Source organism: Neofelis nebulosa, chromosome 7 (assembly GCF_028018385.1).
Source record: "Neofelis nebulosa isolate mNeoNeb1 chromosome 7, mNeoNeb1.pri, whole genome shotgun sequence".
NCBI classification, from domain to species: Eukaryota; Metazoa; Chordata; class Mammalia; order Carnivora; family Felidae; genus Neofelis; species Neofelis nebulosa.
Window position 1 is genome coordinate 70,461,429 of NC_080788.1, and position 20,875 is coordinate 70,482,303.

The window sequence follows — 20,875 nt, forward strand, 5'->3', positions numbered from 1 at the left end:
GGTTCCTCCGCCCTATTTCAAAGTATTGGCGGTAAAGAGTGCATGACGGGTATTCGATATTATGTACAGCGAAGAGAGCGTGAAGTTATTTTATGAAACTGGTGAAGTAGATTTTAGTGGTCAAACCAAGATTTAAACTCAGGTCTCTACCACAAATTCAACGCTCTTTCTAATAGTGGTGAGTAGCTAATAATAGCATAATAAGATGCACCTCATAGGGTTATTTTGAATTTTTAAAAGAACATAGAAATTGTATTCATAGGAACCTGGTTTTTAAAAAATGATAGTGGAACCCAGATATCATTACAAAGATGATCATTGCAGTATTATTTATGATGGCAAAGACATTGGAACATAGGTTAATTTTATAATCGAGAAAAACCTGAAGGCTTCCTTCTTTTTTTTAAGAATATAGTTTGTATTTAATTGTAGTTGCATAAAATGCAAAATTTCACAAGAAGCATACTATTGGTTTCCTCTGAGATAAAGAACTTGCTTCTAAAAACAAAGGAAAGAAAGAAAGAGAAAGAAAGAGAAGAAACAGAGAAAGAGAGAGAAAGAACTCAGTTCCAGAGGAAAGGGGAGAGATGTATATTACATTTGGCATAATTTGACTTTTGAAACATGCGGATGTGTTACCCATTTCAAAAATTAAAATTAACAAAAATTTAAACAAAATAACAAAAAGAAGGACTTTTTGCTTTTGGAATTTTAGGCTGAATGGCAGTTTCTGATAGGGTGGTGCTTTTCAGCCAAGGGTAAGGCTGAACCTTCTGTGCTGCAGACCTGATGGTACTGGACTGTTAGGGAACTGCAGGACAGCTTTTTAAGGAAATGATATGCATATAGCCGATCAAACCCGGATTTTCTGGGACACCCTGATTTCAAACATTCTGTTTCTTTGATCCTTAAGTACACCGACTATAATGCTCTGAATTTGGTTTAAAAAATATAGCCAACATTGGATTAAGTCAAGCGTATGCCACAACCTGCTATTAATAGGAAGTCAGTTACAGAACTGGATGGGATTGAAGGGCACAAAACTATATATATTGGTGAAGAAATGTACAGGTAACCGAGATGTAAAACTTGTAATATTGGGAATCAGAAAGAATTTACAAATTGCCCTAAAAAGATACTCAAAAATTGTGTTGTGGTACTTTGGTTTGGAGGGAATTCCTGGTTACCGCCTACTTACTAGAGCCCGTTGGAATCTCTCTGTACCTCTACCCCAGCTCCTCTCCCCTCCCCCACTGCAGAATGCCTCGAGTCCTAGATTCTAGTTCTGTTTTGATCTGATCTTTGTCTTCCCTTCCTTGGATCCCTGTGTATCTGCTGGGGCCAGGTTGCTCTCTGGGTCCTGGACCTGACTGGCCATTCTGGAGGCTTCCACAGAGCCACAGTTGGAGCCCAAACCTGAGAGGATGGCTTCAGATGGAGGTAAATCTGAAAGTGGTGGGGAAGGTCCTGGCTACCTGCCCACATCCTTGGGGATTCAAATTTGACGTTTTACCTGGGGACCAGCTTTTGGGGTTCACCTAGAGGGATGTGAGAGCACTAGACCCCAGCAAAGTCATCCGTCTTGGGGAGGCTGGGGGAGGAGATTGTGCTGTTAACACCAGGCTTAGGGGATGAAGAGAGCTTCCTGGGAGGTAAATAAATCAGAGCCCCTCAGCGGAAAGTTAGCAACTCATTTCTCTGGAACAGGGACCGCCTTCAACATGTGTTTGTGTGGCCGGGTTATGTGTGGTGCGAATAGCTCAGAGAGGGCTCAAGGGGAAGGTCCAAATTCCTGTGTCTTCTTCATGCGATTGGAGCCTGCTCTAGAATTTTGCCCTGAGAGAACCAGGCTGGAGCCACTCCCCATCTTATTGAGTGAGGTGAATGGAGGGAGACCTTAGCTGGAAAACTGTTCCGTTGGGTTATCTGTTGCCTCGTCTGTAAAGAAATGTTCTCCCCAAAGCCAGACTGGAAGGTACTATATAAGTGCCTCTGCTCAGAGCCTTATGACTCCTTTTTGCCCGAGAGGAGGCCTCTCTTCCAGTTCAGGGAAGCAGTTTTTCTTGATTTCCCGGGGCCAGGGGAGGTGGGTAACTCCAACCAGAATGAGAGCTGGGGCTTCCCTGAGTTGCTCTCAGTTTTTCTATGTTTTGTGGAACTCAGGCCTTCAGACACATTTCACTGTCCACACTTGATGGAAGACTCCTGGCCTTCTGCTGTGTAGTTGAGATGATGGGTTTGTTCATATTCCATGTCTCCTTCATGGTCAGGAAGCAGAAGCTGAGTGCCGTTAATTTGCCACTGGAAACTATTTATTAGAGGGGGAGGAGAGTCGTGTGAAATCAGGAAAATGATCTTCTATAATTATAACGAAAAATCCTAAGAAACACATGTCCTGATTAATTAAGTACATATTGTATGTATTTTCCTTGGTCCCTTTGACTAGATTCCACATAGCTTCTCATCAGCAGGTACTATGTTTCCGACTTCACTGTCTGTGCCTTGTCCCTAGTGGACCCTAAATGTCTACTATTAGGAGTTCCAAGCAGGACCGCGGATAGTCTACATCACCAAATTTTAGCATGTGCAGCAGCTACTCTGGGAACCTCTCTTCTTGCACAGCCCTCCCCTCACCCATTTCCTGGCCCTTATCTCTAGTCATTCCTAGCTGTTACATAACAAGATTTCTGGAAACGAGACATCTAATCCACACACCCTCTCCTGGAAACAGTGCTTCTGTGAGCGGTGGCAGGGACCACAGAGTAGCTGGGAGCAGGGCTCAGATGGTTTGAATGTGTTTGGAGTGGGTGAGAATAAGAGATGTATGCTGGGTGGCACATGTTATGGAATATGAGTTATGGGCCCAAGGGTCATTGCACCTCTTATGGTGCGAGAATTCTCAAATCAAAATCACTTGGGGGACATTTGCAGACTGCGAGTTCCCCACCATAGCCCCTCTCTCACCTGTTGAGAATCAGTCCTCTGATGGTTCAGGGACTAAATGAAGCTCTGATGACCTACTTCTGACCTCCCTTTCTCCTACTCCATTCCCTCTTTTTCTTTGTCTCAACAGCATCTCCATTGCCAGGACCGGATATAACCTTGAAACCTGGTGCCACCCTGTCTCCTTTCACTGCACTTCCCTTTCCCCCACCTGCTTCTGGCCCACCAGACCAGCCATCCTGGGAGCTGCCTCCACAGCCTCCCATGCCTTCAGCATTCTCTCCAGACAACCCTCTGATGCTCTCTGCTCTCCCCAGCCCGTTGTTGGTGACAGGGGACGGGGGCCCTGGCCCCACTGGGGCTGGAGTCATTGTCAAAGTCAAGACAGAAGTGGGGCCGGCTGAGCCCTCTCAGACTCAGAACTTTATCCTTACTCAGCCAGCCCTCAACTGGATTGCCTCAGGCAGTCCCTGCGGGGCCCCTGAGGGTCCTCCCCCGCGATTCATGACAGCCACTAACATGAAGACTCTTCTGCCCACTAAGGCCGTTGGGGTCAGCCAGGAGGGTCTCCCGGGCCTTCCTGCTCAGGCTCCACAACCAGCTGCCCAACTGGCCCCCATTGTGTCCCCGGAAAAGGCTTGGCCAGGGCCACATGGGGCAACTGGAGAAGGAGGTCCTTTGTCCACCCAATCCAAGCCTTCACTGGGTGACCTCTCCTGTACCTCCAAGGGTGTGTATGAGAACTTCCGACGTTGGCAGCGCTACAAAGTCTTGGCTCGGAGGCATTTATCTCAAAGTCCTGATGCAGAAGCCCTTTCCTGCTTTCTTATGTAAGTGGGGAGATCTGACATGGATTTTCCTAGCGCTTTTCAACAGGGAGGACTTTGGGGTGGGTGAGAGGTTAGGCTATTCGGGAATGCTTGAGGGCAGGTCATGAGGGTGCTAGAGATGCTGTGAGAATGAAAAAGCATAACGAGGATGATGATACACCTCTTTATGCGCTTTCCAGAGTATAACAAGCTTTCAGGTGTCTTCTCTGAAGTGATCCTCACAACCTGTGGGTTGAGGCAGGCATTTTTATGTGGTCCTCATTTATAGATGAGAAGACTGGAGCTCAGAGGTTCCCTGTCATAGAGCGAGGAGCCATGGGTGGAGCTGAGGTCTCTGACACTAAGTACAGGGGCCTCCATTCTGTTTTATTACCGCCCGACATGGAGTTGGGCCGTCCAAACCAGCAGGATGAGTGCTGGGCCCTGAGCCTTTCTGGAGGAGTGGAGCATGATGTGGGGCCTGGCAAAGGACCTTGTGTGTGCCACCCCCACCCCCACTAGTCCCTATTTTAGCCACAGTTCAAGTTGAACTAGGGAGTTGGTAGAGCTTGCCTAGTGACCAGTGGCCTAGGCTCCACCGCTTGCTAGATTGGTGATCCTGGGCCCAACATTTGCTATCTTTGCCCTCAGTTTTCTCACCTAGAAAGGGGATGATTATACCTACTTCAAAAGGTTGCTGAGAAGATGAATTCATATCTGTGAAGTACCTAGCAGTGTGCTGGGCACAGAGAATGCTTCATTAAGTGGTAGCTGCTGTTGTCATTACTATGTTATAAAAAAAAAAAGGCAGTCTAGTAGAGGAAAATAATTCACAAAAGGCCAGAATGTTTACGTGAGGGGACGCTTAGCCAAGGACCCCAGGTGTCATAGGCTGTCTGTTGTGTTTATCAAGCAGAGTCATTAGCCAGCCGTCTGGGGAATTTTCTCTTCTTCCCACCCAGACCCACAGCTGCTCCTAACTGCACTGCACTCTCAACATCTTGTGTAAACCACTATGTAACACATACCACATTTTACTGGACTTAAAATACAGGTACATTGTTCTCGCCGTCACTGAACACCTAAAGGAATCTCCCTTTCCACCCTGACTCTGGAGTGAATAAATCAAGAGCCTTCCCCCAAGTCCTTGGTGTAGATCAGCTTACCAGCTCCCTGCTTTCTCCAGACGGCTCTGAGTTCTCTTGGAGCCTGGCAGGCTGGATTTCTAACTCCTGGCCTCTTCCTGCTCTCCATGCTCAGGGGCTCTGGGCAGGGTCTCCTCCACAATGCAGTTCAGACCCTCTGCAACAGTCACCCAGGAATCTAGTCCCTAGATCCTGGGGCGCTGGAATCCATAATTATAACAAGCTTCACCAGGTGATTCTAGGCACAGTGCTTGAGCACTCTGGCAAGTCAGAAAGGCAAAAATGAATCATAAAGAGCTTAAAGAGTATTGATATTTGACTGACTGTGAAGGGTGTCCTGGAGGCAAAAAGCACTTAAAAACCAACAAATAAAAACACCACACAACCTTTAATTAGAGATTCATTTGGGTTAGGTAGTGCCTTTCTCCAAAAGCAAGAGCCTTCGGGCAGGGGTAAGCCTGCCTACTTTATAACAAATCCATTAATTTAATAACATGAGTGCTTTCTTCCTAATGTTTAGTTGAGGACAGCACTGTGAGAATTAAAGGTGGCTGATTTCCAAAGGTGGGGAGCGAGCCAATCATCTGATTTTGCATGCGATTTGAACATTTCAGTGGGAAGTCCAGTGTGGTAGAGGATGGATGGAAAGTTGGGGGTTTGGAAGTCTAACCGGAAGTTGGGATGTGACAAGGATTGGGGGGCAAGTTAGATCTGCTGAGGGGACAACGGGGTATGTGTTGAGGTGTCTGTCAGGACAGGTGGATGAGTGGGGCATGCACTGTAGACCATGACTGACCCAGTGGGGGTTTTAGCCCTGTGCTTCGCTCTCTGGCTCGGCTGAAGCCCACGATGACCCTGGAGGAAGGACTGCCAAGGGCTGTGGAGGAGTGGGAGCACACCAGCAACTTTGACCGGATGATCTTCTATGAGATGGCAGAAAAGTGAGTGTGACCACCCCTCATTCTCCTGAGGGGCACTGTTTTCAGCTGAGGGATGGGGTCAGGTCTGAACATCGTGAGTCTGGGTGTGGGGGGAATTATTATTCAAAGGGGTGCTAGGAGGAGTGTGGACTAGAATGGGGTCTCCTGGATTCTCACTGCTTCCACCACCTTGACTCTTGGGTTTTCCTGTCCCTTGGAAGCTCTCCCTCCTCCAGATTCTGAATTATATAGGTCCTTGACACTGAAGTTCTTAGAATGGGGTTGGAACCCAATGGGTGTAAAAATTCCTTGCTAAAGGGACCTAGCAATGGGGAGATAAGCCCTACTAGGCGGGTTCTTTCCTATCTCACTGACCAGGTAGCAGCAAGTGGCTATTGATGCAGACTTTGAGACCATGCCTCCTCTGGAAAAAGTATATATCTGTGAAGGACTTATCACAGAAATCATTTACCCTGTTATCCCAGGGAGGGCCTGGTGCTTACATAGGTTGGTCAGAGGAGGGTCCTGGGTGCTCAGAGTTGTCTCCTGGCTCATATTTCCCATTTTTCCATGATAATCTCCTTGGCTAAAGAAGTAACTCTTAAGGAAGATGAACTCTTTTCTCCAAAGCTTAGCTTCCATTTCCAACCCCCAAATTTTCTGGACCTGTATCTCCCAGAATTACTCTTGTAGGGTCCCAGTGCAAGGCTGAGGACTCGGATCTCAGTACTGCCTCCTGGTAGGAACTGCCTTAAATTGCAACCCCAGGCCCTATGGGCTGGCTGGTGGGGTCCTGCTAGGCTTTGGCAGAGGCCTGACTGGCTTCAACAAGCCTGAATTAATTGCTGCTGTATACCCTCCATGATGCTGGGCGAGATAGGGTATGAAACAGAAGTGAAAGCCATGGTTCCTGGAGAAGCTTTACAAGTTCTAGACCATTCATTTTCTTTTTATTTATTTATTTATTTATTTATGTACTTATTTTTTACTTAATTTTTTTTTAATGTTTATTTATTTTTGAGACAGAGAGAGAGCATGAACAGGGGAGGGGCAGAGAGAGAGGGAGACACAGAATCCGAAACAGGCTCCAGGCTCCGCACAGAGCCCTGTCAGCACAGAGCCCGACTTGGGGCTCGAACTCACGGACCGTGAGATCATGACCTGAGCTGAAGTCGGACGCTTAACCAACCAAGCCACCTAGGCGCCCCTAGACCATTCATTTTCTTTTTTTTTAATTTTTTTTTTTTCAACGTTTTTTTGTTTATTTTTGGGACAGAGAGAGACAGCATGAACGGGGGAGGGGCAGAGAGAGAGGGAGACACAGAATCGGAAACAGGCTCCAGGCTCTGAGCCGTCAGCCCAGAGCCTGACGCGGGGCTCGAACTCACGGACCGCGAGATCGTGACCTGGCTGAAGTCGGACGCTTAACCGACTGCGCCACCCAGGCGCCCCTAGACCATTCATTTTCTTAACAAGCTTCCTAAGTGATGATTGCACATAATGGACTTTGTGGAGACCTTGTGATGTTTCTCCAGAATTGTTATCTGGCCATCTGTGAGCAACCCCCTCCCAGTGTCTGACCTTCTGAGAACTTTCCAGGCCTTCCTCACCCTCTGCAGGTTCATGGAGTTTGAGGCCGAGGAGGAGATGCAGATTCAGAACACGCAGCTGATGAACGGGTCCCAGGGCCTGCCTCTGGCAGCCTCTCTGAAACTTGATCCTCCAGGGCTCTTGGCCCCTGAGGCTAGCCAGCAGCCAGGTAAGGCTACCCAATTCCAAATAGGAGCCTTGGGCCAAAGGCTCAAAGGGAGGCGTACACAGAGCCAGTCATGGACTAGGGAAGGCATTGCCCTTGCTTCTGTCACTTTCCCTCCAGGGAGTGCCATTGATGTTCCAAACAGGACATACATAGGAGGCTGGGTTCTCCGTTTCCCTTTGTCCCAAACTTTGATCTTGGCCAAGGAGACCGACTAGTCTCTAATTAAGACTGTCCATAAATGAGGCACATAATACTTCATCTGCCTAAGAAATGGGGGCTGGATGAGAGGACTTCTTGGAATTTCAGAGGTTTCCAGATGCCTCATACAGTGATTCTCTTAGACCTTCTAGCTCCACAGTCTTCTCCCTTGGGCTGGTACCGTTTCAGGCCTCATCTAGCCTGTAACCATTTCAGTGTACCCAGGTTGCTGCCCTTTACAAACACAAGGTCGGGAGGCAGAAGCCACAGTCTCTGTGCCACCTTGTGTTCCTCCTTTCCGTCTCTTCCCTTAGCGTACATTCCCAAAAAGGTGGCTTCCAAGGCCCGGGCCCCCCGTCGGCGGCAGCGCAAAACCCAGAGGCCTCCGCTTCCTGAGGTACCCAAGGAAATCCCACCAGAAGCTGTGAAAGAGTATGCTGACATCATGGAAGGGCTCGTGGGGAGTCACTTGGCCAGCGGGGGGTCAGATGGAAAACAAGAAGAGGAAGAAGAGCAGCAGCAGGAGGAGGAAGGGATGTATCCAGATCCAGGCCTCCTAGGCTACATCGAGGAGCTTTGTTCTCAGGAGGTCTTTGTCTCCAAGGTGGGTCGGACCTGGGTGTCTGGTTTCTAATAGATCCTGGGGTGGAAACACCAGGGCACCAAAGACCTAGGGTTTTGCCCGAGGCAGTTAGGAGCTAGGCTGTCTTCCTACTGTCTTCCTAGGTTGTGAACGTGCATAGCTGGTGGTGGTCGCGGTTAATAACAACCCCAGGGGAGGAGGGGTGGAGACATGGCTTCTTCTCCAGAGCTTCTTGGTTCACAGGTTACTTTCTGTCAAGGACTCAGATCATTTTTCCTTCTATTCTCCAGGTGGAGGCCGTCATTCATCCTCAATTTCTGGCAGATCTGCTGTCCCCAGAGCAGCAGAGGGATCCATTGGCCTTAATTGAGGAACTAGAGCAAGAAGAGGGGCTCAGTCTTGCCCAGGTAAACCTGGGAGGTAGGGAATAACAGAATAAAAAGCTTGTATAATTTTATCGAACTCTACACGGTCTTGGATGGTATGGCTTCTGGAGACAGCTTCAGGATTGAGGTTTGGTGCAGAACAAGTAGGCAAGGGATTGTGGAAACATAGGAGAAGGGGAGCGAGCATAAGGGGTCAAAGGATGGAAGGAAGGCCCGAGAAGGGAGAAAAGAGCGACGGTATCTGTTTTTGATACTGTGACTTATGCCACCTGTTTCCATTCCCTGCCCTAAGTACCATCTCTTCACCACCCCCTCAGCTGCTCCTTCTCACAACCATTTACAGAACAATGCTTGTCCATTCTGCTTCCAGCTGGTCCAGAAGCGACTCCTGGCCTTGGAAGAGGAGGCTGCAGAGGCATCTCCGGGTTGTAGCGGAGCTCAATCGGACTCCAGTCCTTCCGTTTCTGATGAGGACGAAGATGGAGGTGGGCGGCTTCGGCCCTCAGCTGGGCCTCGGGTGGCGGGGGACAGCACCGTTCACCTTGGAAAGGCTGTTTTCCCAGGAAAACGGGCTCCGGATGGCCGGAGGGGGATGCGCAGAGATGGGAATGCTCTGCCATCTCCCAGCAGCTGGGACCTGCAGCCAGAACTTACAGCTGCGCAGGGATTTCGAGGGTCCCTAAATATGGAGAGGAGAGGGTCTGGGAAGGTGACAGATCAAATATGCCCACATCAGGATGGCCACCTGGGAGGTGCTAGGTCTCCTGGGCACTCCCTGGTGTCGGACAGCACTTCAGAGACTCCGCCCCTTTGTTGGCAGGAAGGCCCCCTGCTGGAGATGGTTCCCAGTTTGGATGTCGGATTTGCAGGGCTGGCCCTTCTGCAAGGACAGGGGTTAGAAAAGCGGGTTGTGGGGTTGCAGACGGGACAGCAGCTAGAGGGGCTCGGAGCGCTTCCTCAAGGGGAGGAGCTGTTAGCAGAGTCCCAGGAAATGACACAGTGGGGAGACGACAAAGGTCCTCCTGTAGTTCAGAGTTATGATCAGAGCCCTTCCCCTAAAGAAACTGGGGACGGGGATGGGGACAGAGCCTCTCTCAGTCCAGGACTTTGGCTGAGCAGTGAGCTGGATGCTGTGGGCTTGGAGCTGCCCTTAGAGATTGAGGAGGTTATAGAGAACTTCCATGTGAACTCCACTTCCAGGGAATGTGTCACTGAGCATCAGGGTGACTGCCAGGCACTGGGCTCCAGAGGCAACATTTCTCTGGGTCCTGGAGAAACCACAGCACCTGGGGAAGCGGGGAGCACTGCAGTTCCCCATGGAGGCACAGACGGCACAGCAGCTGTGCACAAGAGAAACTACAGCAGCCTGCCCAGACCTCTGAGGGCCAAGAGCCCATCCTTGGGGTCTAAAGGAAATAGAGAACAGAGCCCTGAGGCTACAGGGGATCCCAGTGAGTTGTGGGCTAAAGGCTGCCCCCCAATGCTGGAGAGTAGTATCAGCACCCCCACACTGGGGGCTCCCAAAGAAACCCTTCAGCCTGCATGTCAAGGCAATATCTTTATGCTGGGGACCCAGGGGATCTCCTCCTTCCCTGAGGTCAGCCTAGAGGCGGGGAGCAGTGGCAATTCCCTCTCTCCTCTGTTGGAAACCATAGAACAGGTCGACATACTAGATATTGGAGATGCCTGTGGCCTCCATCTAGGGGTCATTCAGGATACCTGCCTGCCAAATGTTAATTCTTATGACCCCCAAGGAGAGCACAGGGAGGATACTGATGTATCCAAGCCCCAAGACCTTGCTCCCTTACCAGGGAATCAAGACTCTTATGCACATGGGACTCCCAAATCAATGTCTCCTCACCAGGGCCTTGAAAGCATGTTCTCTAGATGGGTAGCCAGGGATGCCTTAGTTCTGAGAGATGCTTCTCCTGTCAGTGAAACATGCAGCTCAACAGATGGGGCCAAAGGAAAGGAGGAGGAAGAGCAGAAGGAGGAGAGGGAAGATGAGGAACTTGCCAGATTTGCCTACCTCTTGGCTTCTAAACTTAGCCTGTCTCCCAGGGGGCCTCCCTTCAGTCCTCACTCTGTCTCAGGCCCACTGCCCTCCACGGGAGGACAGGGGGTCCAGAGAGCATCCAGCTCCCTCTCCGCTGAGGTGAGGGGCCTTGGCCAGCCTCCATATCCTGTGACCAAGTCTGGGAAGAGAACACTCAGTGGAAGTTCAGCTCCTGCTGACAAGAGGCCCTACAAGACACCTACTGATCTTGGTGTCTCTGGAGAGAAACCCCTGGCTCTGGAGGTGGTTCGGGCCTCACAGCCCCGTAAAAGGCGGCGTGATACTTTTGTTACTGGCAGAAGGAAGAAACGACGGCGCAGCCACTAGGGGACAGCAGGACCAAACGATCCCACCTGCTGATCCCTTGAAGGTGGGGGCCCCAGAGTAGATTTCACCCAGGCTGCGTACCAACAGACTGGTTCTCAACCCCATGTTATTTCGTTGTTCTGCAAAAGTAGTGAGTGTGGGAAGGGAGGCCACACTGGCTAGGTTGAAGGTGGTCCCCTTGGTGGGAGGTGAAGTACCTTTGAAAGGAGTTGTATGGGGAAAAAGAATAAAGATTTTCCGGTTGTTGGAAAATGCTTGCAGTGTGTCCTTGTGTATTTGCGTGTTCCCTGCTAGATGGGGTGTGGTGCTGAAAAGAAGAAAGGAGGTGGAGGTGGCTCCAGATTCACCAGATCTAGATACCACTCCCGCCTCCAGCCTTATCTAGGCTCCCTGACAAGCTCCAGGAGTGAGAAGTCCCAGTGATCACTTTATCCCCCCACTCATGAAAAGCCTAGACTTGAAGCTGGCAGTTCTTCTCAGGACAGGCCATCATTATCCATCTCCCTTTAAAAATCTGTAAGATGGAAAGATTTTTTTTTTTTTTTTAAACCTGTCAGGTCTCTGGGTTAGATATCTAATTTTCTGAATCTAATTAATTTTCCACACCATCTTTTTAAGGGGCGTGGGGGTTGCTTATTGTTCCCCCGCCTCAAAAAGGGGCTGGAAGGAAGAGACTTAACTGTTTATCCTCTGGCATAAAACACCCTCCTAAGGCTAGTCTCAGCTGCAGGGTGGAGGCTTGGCTGCTACTGACACAGCTCTCTGCTCCCAGCACGGGAGGGGGCATCATTCTCAGTAGGATTATTAAATGTAAAATGGTAGTCAGCTATTTTTTAATATCTAATGAGGACAGAACAAGAGGGAATAGGCTGAAAAGAGGTTCATGAGGAAGCCTGTTAAAATGTGCATATGTAAGGCTTGACAGCAGGAGAGGAGGATGTGAGATTTGCAGGATTTCTGTGTAGGAAAAAGCTCCGTCCAGTCCAACTGGAAGTGAGGATTCATTCAGCAGTGGCCAAGAGGACTGACCCTGGGAACCTTTGGAATCTTCCAACGGGCAGCCTACAACCATTAATCCCTTTCGTTCCCAGCTGATATCACCAATGTAATGGCCTTACTTTTTTTTTTTAAATAGATATAGATATATATTTATATTTATATATAAAATAGTTTCTTACAAAAAAAAAACCAAACAAACAAAAAAAATGAAAATCAAATTAAAAAAAACAACAATAACAAAAAAATCAAGCAGGAGCAAATGGGCTTGAGGCACAGGGTAGGCCGGAGGCAAGCTGGGGAGGTCGAGGTGCTCAGTCGCCCTTCTGCTTGGGAGCTTGCACAGTCCCGTTGGCCAGAGCAGTGGGGGTGCCTGGGGATGAGGCATGTGGTTTCTGGGAGGGGCGCAGGTAGGTGCTGAAGAGCTTCCCGTGGAGCGGATCGTGGAGGGAGAAGTCCTGGAACTGACCTGAACGGGTAAGAAAGAGTGAGAAGGGCAAAGGTGGAAAGGTAAAACCATCCAGGAAGGAGAGGAAGAGGGAGGCCAGCTCGTTTTGGGAATTGGTATGTCTTGTCCCTCTCCTTTCTGGTTCACTTCTCAAGTCCCAGCTTATGTCTTCTCTGCCTTCCCAGCCTCACCTCTTGTACGAGGATCCCCAGCACCCTCTCCCAGCCTGTGCTGATGATGGCCCGAGCCGTCCTGGCAGAGGAGGCAGTGACTCACAGAGGGAGAGGCCCTGGTGGGGTCCCCCCCGGCACAGCTCAGCATGCAAAGTCGCAGCAGCAGGGCGGGGTGACCCTAGCAGCAGGTGCAGGATGGTGCTGAAGCCGTCTTGGTACAGCAGGCGGTCGGGTGCTTCTACTTGCTCCTCGGCAAAGAGCTGGGACAGAAAGGGACAGCAAGTCAAGCACTGTCCTCAGGCCATAGCCCCACACCGCCCTGCAGGTCTGCCTGACAGGCTCCCCCGTCTCCCCTGCCACCCTCACCCTGGCCCGTTCTGCAGAACTGTAAACTTCACAGCTGTTGCCCTTGCCCTATTCCCAGCAAGGCTGCGACACAGAGGCACTGGGGCTCTGTAGGTGAGACAGGGAGGCACTGCGGTGCATAGCCAGCACCTACTATCTAGAAGGTACTGGGAGCAGCAGTGCATACAGGCCTCTGGGTGGGGTAGGCATGGCCACCACACGTCCCTCCACCTTCCTGATACCTCAAAGGCCAGGCGAGTCAGCTCCTCCAGGCTCCTGCCCCCATCCAGAGCTGCCAGTGCCAAGGCCACATCTCTAAAGTCCACCAAACCCTTGGCATCCTAGATGGTGAAAGAGAAACCAGGGCAGTATGAGGACCAACCCTGTGTCCTCCCTCTTGCCCTGGGTTTTGGCTCCTCCCTCTTCTCAGCAGGAACAGGGATGATGATCTTCTGTCTGCTTCCCTCAAAACCCGAAGCCCTAAACTCACCAGGATTCCCAGCATTTCTCTTGGTCATGCTCAAGCCACCCCCAAGTCACCTGGTGACAAAACTCTCCTCTAGGGAATCTCCTACGAACGTGAGGGAATCCCTCAGGAATGCTGAAGTTACCACCAAGTTTCTGACATATGCTAAGCTGGAATAACTGGTTCTCTTCTGACTCAGCCAATGCTGGAGAACTGGTCTGACAGACTGACAGGGGGCCACCGGCATAAAAAACCCCAAGGAGGATGCTGCCCCAGCGGAGCCATGCTATTCAGCTATGCTAGAGACTAAGCAGAGAAGCTCCTTTCAGGGAAAGTCTGCCCCAGTCTAAGCAATCAACACACCTGGGTCACTCTGTCCCTCTCTAGAGGATGTTGAGAGCCACAGTTTGCACCAAAAAGAGCTCTTTGGGGCCAGTGGTGGCTGTTTGCAAACCTTAAGAATCTTTTGGGATTATTATAATTCAACAGGAAAACCTAGTTAAGTCCCAGGAAATATACAGAGTACCAAAATTCTTGAGATAGTTCAGGAATCCCCTAAGCAGCCACGGGCTATCTTTAAAAAGTATCGCTGAGATCTGAGGCTCCCACTCGTCTCTGTCTAACCTGTCCCATGTTGTCTCCTCCATAGGTCACCTTCCCATCCAACCTTCGTGACTCTTCCCTGAAACTCACACAGGTGCCCCACAAGGTCATCTGGTCCTCCATCTTGGCCAATCCCTAAAGTGGCTTAAAAAACTTAAGGACCTCACTGACCGATTAGTTCTCCACTGCTCCTTTCCACAATGATTAAAACATTGTTCCTCAATGCACTGGATACTCTATAAAAAACGAATCCCCCAGCAGACCTCAGGAGATGGCCATCCAACAGTGCAGATTCCAAACTGGCCACCCATGGGGCCAACTGGATAGTGTCCTGAAGTCCTGAGCACATCAGCCTGGAGGGCAGTGCCCAGGCTCTGGCCTCTGTGTCCCAGCTCCTTTACCTGCTGAAAGTAGTTAAAGGCTCCAGCCACCGTCTGGGGGTCAGAGAGCTGTAGCTGCCTGGCAAACTCCTCCTGGCTGATCATTCGACTCCGGCCTGGCTCTGCCCCAGCGTCCACATGGCCAGGGGACAGCCTACAACAGAATTGTTGAAGGCAGACAGCTTACTCAGCTTCTTCCTGGACACACGACCTTGGCCGCAGCTTTCCCACCACAGACATATTTGGTGTTTTTCTAAGGTACTCTCACTCACAGTCCCTTGAGAGCCATTCCTCCTTTCCTCACTGGGGTTATTAAATATCTTTCCCTTACTTTTTACCAATTCTTTTACTCCATTATCTTAAAAAAAATTCTTCTACCTTCCCTCTTATTTATTATTATTTCTTAAAAGATCTTCCTTCCTTGGGCGCCTGGGTGGCCCTTTTGGTTGAGCATCTGATTCTTGATTTTGGCTCAGGTCATGATCTCATGGTTGTGGGAATGAGCCCCGAGTCAGGCTGAGTGTGGAGCCTGCTTGGGATTCTCTCTCTCTTTCTCTCTCTCACTCTCAAAATAAATAAATAAACTAAACAAAAAACAAAACAAAACAAAACTTTCCTTCCTTCTTCCCATTTCTCCCTCTTCTTTTTTTTTCTATCTATAAGTGACACTGACCATACTCTTATGTTCAAGGTCACTTACCCAGCCTTCCGAAGCACCTTTCCCAGTTCCCAGAGCTGTGGCTCCAGTGCTACCTTCAGCCGGCCCACCACGATCACAGGCAAGCTCCCTACAAACTCACACTCAGTGGCTGGAATGCCCAGGGCCCTAGAGGATGAAGAGTGATGGAATGGAGGGGGAGCAAGGAAGAAGACTCTTCTGAGGGGTCACTACCGAGTCTGGGCTGCTGAACAGGGAGAGGAGACCAGGCCCCTTTAACCGCCCCCCACCCCAAGTATCAACTGTTCAGAGTCCATCCCACTGCCCACTCCCCTATCTTTGCCTTGGAACCTCAGCCCTCCACCCCTCTTGTGGTTCCTATGCCCTGTGTATCTGCTCCAGGAAATATTTTGTGGTAACTCACTGTGCCATAACCCTCTGGACATTGTTGGCATAGAGGGTGGGATTCCTGCTCTCCTCTGGGCTGGGGTGGTACACAGGGAGGAACTGAAACACACCACATACACACACACATCAGGACTTCAAAGCTATGGGTGACCACTCCTACTCTCATCCCCTTCGGCCGATGACCATTCCCCTATCCCACCCATGGTGGTAGTAGGGGGGGTAGGGGATGTCATACCTCCACGTCCACGATGCTGCAGGGCTGAGAGGCTGTGAGCCAGAGGACTTTAAGTCTAAGAGAAGAGAGACCTCAGATGCTCACCAATCTCTAACTAGGGGTCTTCCCACCCTGAGGAGGGGAGTGGGAAAGTTCTGCCTATTCATATAAAAACAGACTCCTAACCACATAGTCAGATGGATGAATATGCAGTAGGGAGACAGAGGAAAGGGCCAGAAGGTGGTAGGGAAAGAGAGAGCGAGCGCCAGCAGGCATATGCCTGAGGAAGAGCTGCTGGAAGAGGTGTGAGTGACTGCACAAAAGGTGAGGCACACCTGCTGGTTTTCAGGAAGGGATGGCTGATGGAGAAGATCACTTAGAAACATAGGACAGGAAGTTAAAAGGAGCTGTAATCACAGCAGGAATGATTAGGTGGGATGGCTGAAAGCACTTCCAGGTTATACCTGGAGATCAGAACAAAACAGGGAAATGGGCACGCCCTTCTCTAGAGTTCTCTCAATCTGAGAATGAAGAAGGTCCATTGGCCTTGTCTGGAGATTGGAAGGCGGGCCAGGAATTCTCTGATGGGCCCTGCTCCCCACCCTCACCCCAGGAACCAACACCAAGACTTACACTCCAGGGCCCCTCCATGCCCAGCTGGTGGTGTCCTACAGGAGAAGCAGAGGTGAGGGGAGAAAGGCATTCCTTTTCTTCCCTGGGAGCTGGCCCATTCTCTTTGGGCAGAGGCCCCGCCCCAGCCCCACACGCACATCCCACCATGACACTGGGAAGTTTTCACTGATTCCCATTTAGGGTGGATTTGTGCACCCCACCCTCCATTCTTAGACTCAGACTCACCAGACTGTTGGGGTATCGGATGAGGACAGGTTGCACAGGAACCCCTGCGATGAAGGCTCCTGAATCCCATTTCCACCCCCCACCCCCCCAGGCAGAGGTTAGTTCATTCAGATAGCTAGAAGGCATGAAGTGTTGGGGTCTGGGACAGGTCTGAAATAACACCTGGCCTTGCTCCATTTCATTGATAAGTTTCTTTCTGACTCCTGGAGACTTTTCAGGGTTAGCTAGGAAGTCTCCCATCTCTCTTCCCTGCCATCGCACTCCACTTCTTGGGTTGGTCCAGACTCTCTAAATCTGGGGCTCCTTTTTTCCTACCACCCTATCACCCACTGTCATTTATTCACCTGGTTTGAATTTAAGCAAAGCCTTCTTGTTGGAACAGGTGCCCTCAGGAAAGAATAGTACCTGGGGGAAAAAAACAAGGGATCAGAATGAGGAGGGGTAGCTTGAAGGGGCGAGAGGAGAGAGAAGTCTCTTTGGGAGTATATAAAAGGCCAGAAGCTCTTCAGACCCTTACCCACCTGGGGCCACTTGCCTCCTGAGGTAGCCCGCCTTCGGACCTCCTCCACTACTCTGCGCCGAGAAGCCGGGTCGTGCCGGGATACTAGGATGGCTTGGTTGAAGCGAAGAAGGGCTGGGATCCAGACAGGATACAAGGAATCATTTGGTTCCTTCCCAGGGGCATTTACACCTGTACCCTCCACTCCCTCAACAGTATGGAGATGCTTCTCAGTTGTCTTTTTGCCACAGGGACACTCCTTTTATTGCATATTGTCCTTAGGGAACTGATCAGAGATCCCTCCAACCCTCTAAGCACCAGCCCTCAGCATCTAAGAGGTTGGTTCACAAAAGGTGTCCATTTGAATCTCATTGGCTTTTATTGTATATTGTCCTTAGGGAACTGATCAGAGATCCCTCCAACCCTCTAAGCACCAGCCCTCAGCATCTAAGAGGTTGGTTCACAAAAGGTGTCCATTTGAATCTCATTGGCTTTTATTGTATATTGTCCTTAGGGAACTGATCAGAGATCCCTCCAACCCTCTAAGCACCAGCCCTCAGCATCTAAGAGGTTGGTTCACAAAAGGTGTCCATTTGAATCTCATTGGCCAGCATCAGTCCATATCCCTTCTAACTTCTCCCTTCCCCCTGGAGGCCAGTTCTCTCCACAGCATCTCTGATTCTTGCCTTTTTTTGCTCAGAGTGGTCATCTCTCCCCTTTACCCCTCTTATTAAACTCTCTCACCTCCAATGACAGGCACAGAAAGGTTCTCAGCACGGGACACAACCTTGGGCAGGTCACAGGGCAGCAGGACAATGGGGTCGAAGAAAGTAGAGTGGGGAGCGGCAACAAGGACGGGGGCTTGAAGGCGAGAGGCCCGCTGGCCCCGAACTCGAATTCGAAGGAAGCCCAGCAGGAAAAAGAGCAGGCGGCTGAGACCCAGCACCCCATTGTGGCACACGGTCCTGTGGGGCAAGGCTGGCCATGAGCAGCGGCAGTGATTCCGTCCCTTCCCTCACTCTCTCCCAGGCTTGGGCACCCAGAAAAGCAGCTGCCCTTCTTTTGTCCTCTATCCTCTGCCAAGGGCTGAAGTCTGCCTCCTCTGGGACACATCAGGGTGCCTCACTTAGAGCTGTGGTCCTGGGGACCAGGTGTGAGCCTGGCTGACTCATCTTGCCTACCTAAGATGGGTAGCAGAGCTTCAGAACCCTCCCTCCTTTTCTTCTCAAAGAGGGAGCAGAATGGGTAACAGGGAAGAGAAGTGAGAAGTAGGGTCTCCGGGGGCTGATGCTCCACTTACTTCCGCCATCCTGTAATTGGTTCCTGAAGCTGCTCCTCGGTGAGACCAGCTACTTGCAGCCAGGCAAAGGGCCAGAGGAGAAAGAGGACGATAAAGGCTAGAAGCACTCGGATGGGGGCCAGCAGTGCCCCCAGGAGGCAGAACTGCAAAGGGTGGGAGAGAATGCCACTTCAGGACCGGGAGACTCGCTCCCCACTGCTTCCCTTCTCCCACAAGGATGGAATAGAGAGCTGTCACCGCCTGCAGATCAGGAGACAGGTGGTGTGGGAACAGAAGATGGATTGGAATCCAAGATGAGATGAAGATACCAGTAAGGGCAAAAGGGTATAGGATTAAGGGCCTCATTAATAGGATCGGACCTAAATGTTTTATATCTTTCGGTTGGTCCCCACCCTACCTAAAAGTCATAAAATGCACCTGGCACTTGGTAAGGCTGTTAAGAGCATTTAATGATAACCCCTATGGAAGGGCCCAGCACAGTGCTTGATGTAGCGTAGGCTGGAGACAGTCCCTCCCCCCCACGTCGCATTCCATAAATAGCTACTCTGTCCAACAGAAGCCAGGTGCACAGTTCTTTCTACTTTGGCCCTGGGAGGTGTAGAGTTGGAACACACAGAGGTCCACTTTTTAGGCCCAGGCCAGACTAGTGCAACTCACCAGCACTCCCCCAGGGCTGGAGGATGGGGGAAACAAGAGCTTGGCCCTATTCCGCAGGGTAGGGGTTGCCAGGAGCCAGGGTGACTCCTTGGGCTGCCCTGGGGAGAGCGCAGGTAAACAAACCGAGCCCCAGGAGCCAGCCTTGGGGCGGTGAGGGCAGCAGAAACCTTGGACACTCCCTTCCCACACCCTTCCCCAGTTCCCCCTAGGCTGGTGCGGCCCTCCACTTCCTGTAGCCTGCCCCTTTCGAAGCCGCCCTACCCCCCACCAGGAGGTGCTGCAGTGCAGGGGTGGGGGGAGTGGGAAAGGGGGGGGGGTGTTGGATGGCCAAAGGGGCGCAGGCTCTGGGTCTAGAAACCTCTTCCCTCTAATTCCGAGCCTCCGAGAAGCACTCAGTACGCCCCCACCCCCACCGCCGGCTTTCCGTAGCCGCCACCTCCATCCTAGTTCATCGGCCTCCGCAGGATGCAAACCGCATTCCCAGTATTTTCCGTCTCCCCTTCCCCCGGGTCCTCTGCAGTTCTCCGTCCTCACCCTGTCCATTCTTCCACACCTTCGAGCTATCCATCGCCCCATCCCGCGCCCTCTGCAAGGACTCCTCGCCCATCCACTGCCGCCCCCACGTGTGCTCCCCCGAACTCCCGCCCCCCACGCTTCTCACCCACCTCTTTTCTGGATCCCCATCCCCATCTTTTCCTGGGCTTTAAACAACCTCCTTTTCCTATCTCCACGAGTCCTCCCGACGCCCACCGCTCACACTTTACCTTAACCCTCTGGAGGCGGGAGAGATGTAACTCATGCACGAAGGGGTTGGGGGGCGTCGGGGGTCCCGGGGTAGGGTCGAGGGGGGCCCAGTCCCCCGGACTTCCCTGGCTCATAGCGGCGGGAGAAAAGTGGGAACGAGGGCGCCCCGGCCCCGACCCCGGGCCCCGCTCTGCAGAGCAGCAGCTGCGGCTGCAGCGCTCCCACCGGGGCCCCGCCTGGTGCCGGGCGCCGAGGGGCGGGGAGCAGGCGGCGCGGCCCGGCCCGCGTTGTCAGGGAGCCGGCGGAGGGGCGGGGCTTCCAGCTCCCCGGCGCCCGGGCTCCTCGGCGCCCGCCGCAGCCCCTCCGGCCATTGTTCCGCGGCGGCCGGATGCTGGGGTATGCTGACCCCCGGCCTGGCCTCCGGGCGTTCCTCTCGGAACACGGGGCCACCGCCACCTCCTCGCAGGCCTCCGGCTCGGAGAGGGCTTGGGATCGCGAGGTGGGCGCGGAGCTGACAGCGTCCTCCGACCCCGCCCGGGAGTCGAGGTCACCCTCCGAGCGCGGATCGGGGCCCTCGGGAGGCTAGGAATGGAGGAACTGTGTGCGGTGCGCCGAGGCCCGCAGCTCGGGGGCGGGTGGGGCCCCGCTCTCCCCGCGGGCTCGCTGGCGGACCACCTTCCCTGCTTGGTGGTGGCGACGCCATCGCGGGAGGATTGAGGCGCCCGTGCCCTCTGGCGGCTGCGTTGTGCCTCACACCTCTCCGCACCCGCGTCCTGCCTGCACTAAGCTGGGCCTCCTGTTCTGCGGGGTGGACCCCTTGTGTCCGCCAGACGCCCACGAGCTCTTAAAAGGCTGCCCCGTGTGCTTCCCGTGAGCCCGCAAGGCCCGGCTGGGGAGGGGCAGTAGGAACTGGGAAGGCTGGACGACCCCAGCAGCAGCTTTCTTTTTCCATCCTTGTCTCTTTTTCTCCGTTTGCCCCCCTTCTGCCTCTCTGCCCTTA

General features: G+C 52.0%; 2 protein-coding genes across 4 annotated transcripts; one reads left to right on the plus strand and one right to left on the minus strand.

Moving 5' to 3' along the window:
- Positions 1-62: 62 nt before the first annotated feature.
- NUTM1 (NUT midline carcinoma family member 1) lies at positions 63-11,380 on the plus strand. Of its 2 annotated transcripts, XM_058738313.1 has the most exons (8): positions 63-178; positions 1,346-1,440; positions 3,074-3,773; positions 5,710-5,838; positions 7,437-7,576; positions 8,089-8,378; positions 8,648-8,764; positions 9,114-11,380. In XM_058738313.1, exons 2-8 carry the CDS (start codon positions 1,425-1,427, stop codon positions 11,124-11,126), a joined length of 3,405 nt encoding a protein of 1,134 aa, XP_058594296.1. In that variant the 5' UTR covers positions 63-178; positions 1,346-1,424; the 3' UTR covers positions 11,127-11,380. The 2 variants fall into 2 exon arrangements, with proteins under 2 accessions (XP_058594296.1, XP_058594295.1); XM_058738312.1 differs by lacking the exon at positions 63-178 and having other exon boundaries at positions 1,307-1,440.
- A 557-nt stretch (positions 11,381-11,937) lies between these two features.
- Positions 11,938-20,574, minus strand: LPCAT4 (lysophosphatidylcholine acyltransferase 4). Of its 2 annotated transcripts, none has more exons than XM_058738316.1 (14): positions 19,896-20,574; positions 18,475-18,617; positions 17,919-18,139; positions 17,197-17,309; positions 17,020-17,080; positions 16,676-16,734; positions 16,451-16,485; positions 15,839-15,893; positions 15,620-15,702; positions 15,238-15,363; positions 14,559-14,691; positions 13,331-13,429; positions 12,847-13,003; positions 11,938-12,591 (listed from the first exon to the last, which is right to left on the minus strand). In XM_058738316.1, exons 1-14 carry the CDS (start codon positions 20,007-20,009, stop codon positions 12,437-12,439), a joined length of 1,554 nt encoding a protein of 517 aa, XP_058594299.1. In that variant the 5' UTR covers positions 20,010-20,574; the 3' UTR covers positions 11,938-12,436. The 2 variants fall into 2 exon arrangements, with proteins under 2 accessions (XP_058594299.1, XP_058594297.1); XM_058738314.1 differs by lacking the exon at positions 19,896-20,574 and adding an exon at positions 19,132-19,802.
- Positions 20,575-20,875: the final 301 nt, after the last annotated feature.